General features: G+C 40.8%; 1 protein-coding gene across 1 annotated transcript; it reads left to right on the top strand.

The window, feature by feature from the left end:
• The first annotated feature begins 3232 nt into the window (after window positions 1-3232).
• On the top strand, window positions 3233-4195 carry LOC115643563 (olfactory receptor 11A1-like). Its single transcript, XM_030547588.1, has one exon. It carries the CDS (start codon window positions 3233-3235, stop codon window positions 4193-4195), a length of 963 nt encoding a protein of 320 aa, XP_030403448.1.
• The last annotated feature ends 2122 nt before the right edge of the window (window positions 4196-6317 follow it).

The following is a 6317-nucleotide window of genomic DNA, read 5'->3' as shown; positions in this document are numbered from 1 at the left end:
TAAGGGTTTTTTTTAAATTTTAATCTCCCTGAGCATTTCACAATCACCATCACTATTATCATCCTTGTCAGGCGGTCAGTAATATATCCCTACTGCTATATTCTTATTATTAGAGCATGGAACTACTATCCATAGAGACTCTATGGTACAGTTTGGTTCCTTTAAGATTGTTACTTTATTTGATTCTAGACTTTCTTTCACATATAGTGCCACTCCCCCATCAAAATGCCCTACTCTGTTGTTCCTATATATTTTGAATACTGGTATTATAGTGTCCCACTGATTATCATCATTCCACCAAATTTCTGTGATATACCTGTTGGCTTTCCCAAACCCTTAGTTTAAAAGCTCCTCTACAGCTTTTTAAAATTTTAAATGCCAGCAATCTGGTTCTATTTTGGTTTAGGTGGAGCCCATCCTTCTGTAAAGGTGCCTCCCACAAAATATTCTCCATTTCCTAATAAAACTAACCCCCTCCTTTCTATACTGTTGTTTAATCCATGCATTGAGATCCTGCAGTTCCATTGTGCAATTAGCCCTGAATGTGTAACTGGAAGCATATCAAAGAATGCTCCCATGAAGGTCCCTGATTTTAATCTCTTACCTAGTTGTCTAAAGTTGGTCTCCAGGACCTCTCTCTTATCTTTTCCTATGTCACTGGTACCTACATGTACCATGACCACTAACTCCTCCCCAGCACTACACATAAGTCTATCTAGAGGTCTTCAGAGATCTGCAACCTTCGCACCTAGCAAGCAATTCACCATGCGGGTTCTCCCAGTCATCGCAAACTGTGCTATCTATGTTTTTAACCAAAGAATTCCCCATTACTGTTACCTGACTCTTTCTAGTAACAGTGGATCCTTCCCTAGGACAGGTATTCTCAGTGCAAGAGGATACTACCATGACATCATCTGGAGAGAAGGTCTCAACTATGGAACAGTTTCTTTCTGTTCCACTTTGGTGTTCCCTTTCCCTGGGACTTTCATCCTCCTCAACAGCACAGAAGCTATCAGCCTGGGATTTGGGACTGTTCTACTGTGCCCCGGAAAGTCTTCTCTGTGTCCCTTTTCTGTCTTTCTTAGCCCCTCCAGCTCAGACACTCTGGTCTCCAGAGCCTGTACTTGGTCTCTGAGGGCCAGGAAGTCCTTGCACAAAATGTGCACATATGCCACCTGCCCACAAGGCAGGTAATCACACATGCTGCATTATATGAAATTAACTGGATAGCTCCTACTCTGCTGTTGGACCTCTGCCTACATTCTCTTTTTCCTTTTTCAGCTATTTTTGTTGGATATTGTTTCTTTGTGGATTTTTTGGAAGCAACGAGGCAGGGGAGGTTTATTGCCCTATGTTTAAAGAATGTTAATGAGGTATATCTAGCTCTTCTGCTCCCTCTCTAAACTCCCTCAGAAAACTCTCATTAGCTGCTTCTGGTCGTGAATTTGTCCAGTCACTTAGGAGTTGGCTTTCTAAACCCCTGTTCTGAGTAGCCCTGCCCCCTGCTTATGGCTTAATGGGTGCTAAAGGGCTTAGGGATCAAAGCCTTATTAAAGAGTTCTCAGCCTTGGGTTTGGGAAAGGCCACTAGGCTCAGCACATGGCTTCCCCAAAAAGACCACACTATAACTTCAGTCAAGCAGCAAGCACACAACAAACAAACAGACAAACTCATCACTTTAGATTAATGAATGTCCCTATAGGTTTATTTGTTGGGACAATTTCAATTATTAGTCAAGAGGAAAACCTAGCTTCAAACAGAACATCCTGGACCAGTTCCCTTCTCAAAACAGACACTGGATTATTATGATTGGATCAAAACTCTAATCCCATGTGTTGCTGAGGCACTTGGATATGGGTAATGGATGGTCAATGTTCCTAGATACGGATCTCGACGGTCCCACTGTTCCATGACATTCAGTGTTGATGTCCCTTGATAGCATTGTCACTGCAACTGAGGTATGGCTTCCCGATGACCCATTCCATATTTCCTTTTCTGAAAGAGTTGATCTGATCTAGAATGATAATTTCAATTATTAAGAAAAATTATAAAATATTAAAAAGACAAGGACATGTTCCCCAAAATATCACAACAACCTTAGCCAAGGAAGCACTGGCAGACCTCCTTAATCTAATGATCTATCCTACGTTCTTTCACATGGTAGCTCATGGCCAGATGTTCAAAAGGGACAGAAAGTCCAATGTGCAGTTGTAGGTGCATGGAAAAATTTAAAAAACTGGCCTTGGGCACTTTGGGAAATATTACCCATAAATGTTAGGCGCTGAATAGCTCTCAAAAAGAAGGTGGCAAATCCTTGCAAAGAAAGAAATCTACTATCTGATTACCTTGAGAACAGATTTGGGAGAGAGCTCTCTGTCATGTGGGGCTGGGGGAAAGGAAATATCTAAAAACTTTGTGTTTTTAAACAATAAATTTATGCCAAATCTGCAGAGATTGAGGTGGAAATATGACACTGAGGCATGTTTAGTTTCTTTTCGAAGAATGTATTGAAAGTTATACATGTTTTCACAGCAGTTTGCTAACACTGAGAAATTATAAGGCAAACTCACTGATGAAACTATTAAACTTTGTACAGTGTCTTCAGAATCATATTTCAATTTTACACAAGATCCTGTAGGCATATGTAGACCACTCTTGTTGGCTAAATTTCAGGTCACATTATGAAAACAGTAAGAAGTAACATCAATTATCACATAAAGGAGGGAAGAGAGGCACAGTGAGAGGAAGTGATGAACTGATGGTCAAGGAGTGGTGGAGTCAATTATAAAACCCATGTCTCTGGAGTCAAACTATTTTGTTACTCCATTGGAATATGGTGGACTCTGAAGTGTAAATATGGGTAAATGAATTATCAGCCCAGCAATAGGATTTTTCTAAGGTTTCCATATAAAACCAATGGAGTGACATTTAATTCCTCATAATTTACATTGATAATCTCAGACACTGTGCCTATAGAAATAAACAAACATGGTCAGGCAGCTGAAGGTGAGATGTTTTCAAGAGATTCGAGGAAGTAGTTACATTTCCAATATCAATTAACTTTGGCATTTTTTTCAAATTTGTACCCCAGCTATCTTCACTCTCTGGAATCTTGACTCAACTGTTGGGATGGCTACCAGCAGGGAGAAAATGGAATAGAAAATATGACTGTTTGTAATGGAAGTGATGTTGTCAATTGCATAATTTCTTTTATCTCCCCTAGATAAAGCTGATGACAAACACCCATGAGGGGAATCAATCAACCATCACAAAATTCATCCTCCTGGGATTTGGGGATCTCCCACAACTTCATATTCTTCTCTTCCTGCTGTTCCTAGTGATTTATATTGTGACCGTGGCTGGGAACATCCTCATCATTGTACTTGTTGTGACTGATCAGCACCTTCACACCCCCATGTACTTCTTCCTGGGGAATCTGTCCTGCTTGGAGACCTGCTGCACCTCTACCATACTGCCCAGGGTGCTGGCCAGTCAACTGACTGGGGACAGGTCTATTTCTGTTATGGGCTGCATCACTCAATTTTATTTGTTTGGTTCTCTGGCAGGGACAGAGTGTTTGCTTTTATCTGTGATGTCCTATGATCGGTATTTAGCAATATGCAAACCTCTACATTATGCAACACGTATGAATGGCAGGTTGTGCCTCCAGCTAGTGGTTGGGTTGTGGATAGGTGGATTTATGTCTGTTTCCATCTTTATATTCATGTTGTCACAATTAACATTCTGTGGCCCCAATGAAATTGACCATTTCTTTTGTGATTTTCATCCAATAACAAAACTCTCCTGCACTGACACCCACACAGTAGAAGTTACTGGTTTAATATCTTGTGCTATGTTCACATTGCCTCCATTTGTATTGACAGTGACATCCTATGTTTGTATCATCTCCAACATCATGAGAATCCCTTCCACCGCTGGAAGGCAAAAGGCTTTTTCCACCTGCTCCTCTCACCTCATCGTGGTGACAATTTACTATGGGACATTGATAGTAGTGTATCTGCTATCAGACTCTGATGCACTGAGGGACCTGAACAAAGTGTTCTCTGTCTTCTACAGAGTCCTGTCCCCTTTGGTTAACCCCATCATATATAGCCTGAGAAACAAGGAGGTAAAGAAAGCCTTGAGAAAAGCTCTCCTTAGATCTTTTGTCTTTCTCAGGAATTCAAATTTTTGAGCTAATATATATGTGATATTGCATTCCATATCATTTTATGAAAATATTCTAATGTGTGAATATAATGTAACTTGAGTATGCTGCATGGAAAAGGTCTCTTTTAAGATATAATTACAAAGTTTATAATCCACTGAATGTGCTCATTCTATTGTATGATTGCATCATTCTTGTATCTGACACTAGAATATGAAATATAACACTGAGGGCCTATTGTAATTATGCAAAGTATGGTCCATTAATGGTGGTTTGGAATCTTGATGTCCCATCAACTGCAATTGTTTGTAAATGGCTCTGTTTACATGCAAACCTTCCTGTGAGTCAGGCCTGGAAGAATGGAGGCTTGGGATCTGATAGGACATGTGGCTACGTCACCTGGTATTGGAATTCATCTTAATCCTGGTGCTTTTCCATTTAGAAGGAGGGGTGAGGACCTAGAGACAAAAGATTCCTGCCTTGGGTCAAAGCTATGTAATGGGGAGAAACAGATGAAAGGAGGTTCCAGTCATGAGAAATCCCCTAAGTTACAACCAGAGCTGGAGCTAACAAGAACTGTACAAGGGAAAGGATTGGTTTGAGACTAGGAAGGAGTTCAGTCTGTGAAAGAAGCATATTGGAACATCTCTGAGAGTGGAATTTTATCTGTAATCAGTATCTTAATGCATTGGGCTTAGACTTGCGTGTTTTGTTTTATTTTGTTTGGTAACTTACTTTGTTCTGTCTGTTATTACTTGAAACCAATTAAATCCTACATTTTATTCTTATTAAATTCACTTTTGCTTATTAATTAATCCAGAGTAAATAATTAATACCTGGATGTGCATATCTCTCTGTCAGTGTTATAGAAGGTGGACAATTTTTGTATAAGTTTTACACAGAGTAAAACAGATTTATTTGGGGTTTGAGGTCCCATTGGGATCTGGGTGTATGGGTACTAGACACAAAAGCACATCTTAAGCTGTTTTCAGTTAAGGCTGCAGCTTTCCAGTGCGCGGTTCAGATACTGGGTCTGTGCTGGAGCAGAGTGGTGTGTCTGACTCAACAAAGTAGGGTTCTGGTGGCCCAAACTCGCAAAGAAAATAGGTTCAGATATAGTCTCAGTTCATCAGATGACAGTCCCAATGGGGTCTCTGTGACTGAACATGTCACAATATACATAAGCCAGTCATGGGTTATGATCTTCCATATTCTGACTCATGTAAACTAGGGGTTACAGTGGACGAGAAGCTGGATATGAATCAACAGTGTGCCCTTGTGGCCAAGAAGGCAAATGGCATTTTGGGCTGTATTGCTAGCAGGTCAAAGGACATGATCATTCCCCTCTATTTGGCATGGATGAGGCCTGGTCTGGAGTCCTGTGTCCAGTTTTGGGCCTCACAGTACAAGAAGGATGTGGAAAAGTTGAAAAGAGTCCAGTGGAGGGCAACAAAAATTATTAGGTGGATAGAGCACATAACTTATGAAGAGAGACTGAGGGAACTATGATTGTTTAGTCTACAAAAGAGAAGAATGATGGGGGATTTGATAGCTGCTTTCTGCTACTTGAAAGGCAGTAACAAAGAGGTTGGAGTTTGGCTGTTCTCAGTGGTACCAGATGACAGAACAAGGAGCAATGGTCTCAAGTTACAGAGGAGGAGGTTTAGGTTGGATATTAGGAAAACAAATGTCACTAGGACAGTGGTGAAGCACTGGAATGGGTTACTTAGGGAGGTGGTGGAATCTCCCTCCTTAGAGGTCTTTAAAATCAGGCTTGAGAAAGCCCTGGTTGGGATGATTTATTTGGGTTTGTCCTGCTTTGAGCAAGGGGTTGGACTAGGTGACCTCCAGAGGGCCGTTCCAACCCTGATACATTATGATTCTGTGATTCTACGTCAGTAACCCATACACATTTTTGTGTGATTGCTGAACTCATTACTGTCAGAATCAGAACTTCCTGTATCCAAGTGTTAGAATAATAGAATCATAGAATATCAGGGTTAGAAAGGACCTCAGGAGGCCAACCCCATGCTCAAAGCAGAACCAGTTCCCATCTAAATCATATCAGCCAGGGCTTTGTCAAGCCTGACTGTAAAAACCTCTAAGTAAGGAGATTTCACTACCTCCCTAGGTAACCCATTCCAGTGTT

This window comes from Gopherus evgoodei, unplaced genomic scaffold (assembly GCF_007399415.2).
Source record: "Gopherus evgoodei ecotype Sinaloan lineage unplaced genomic scaffold, rGopEvg1_v1.p scaffold_62_arrow_ctg1, whole genome shotgun sequence".
NCBI classification, from domain to species: domain Eukaryota; kingdom Metazoa; phylum Chordata; order Testudines; family Testudinidae; genus Gopherus; species Gopherus evgoodei.
The sequence above is the reverse complement of the archived record's forward strand: the minus strand, read 5'-3'. Positions and strand labels throughout refer to the sequence as shown.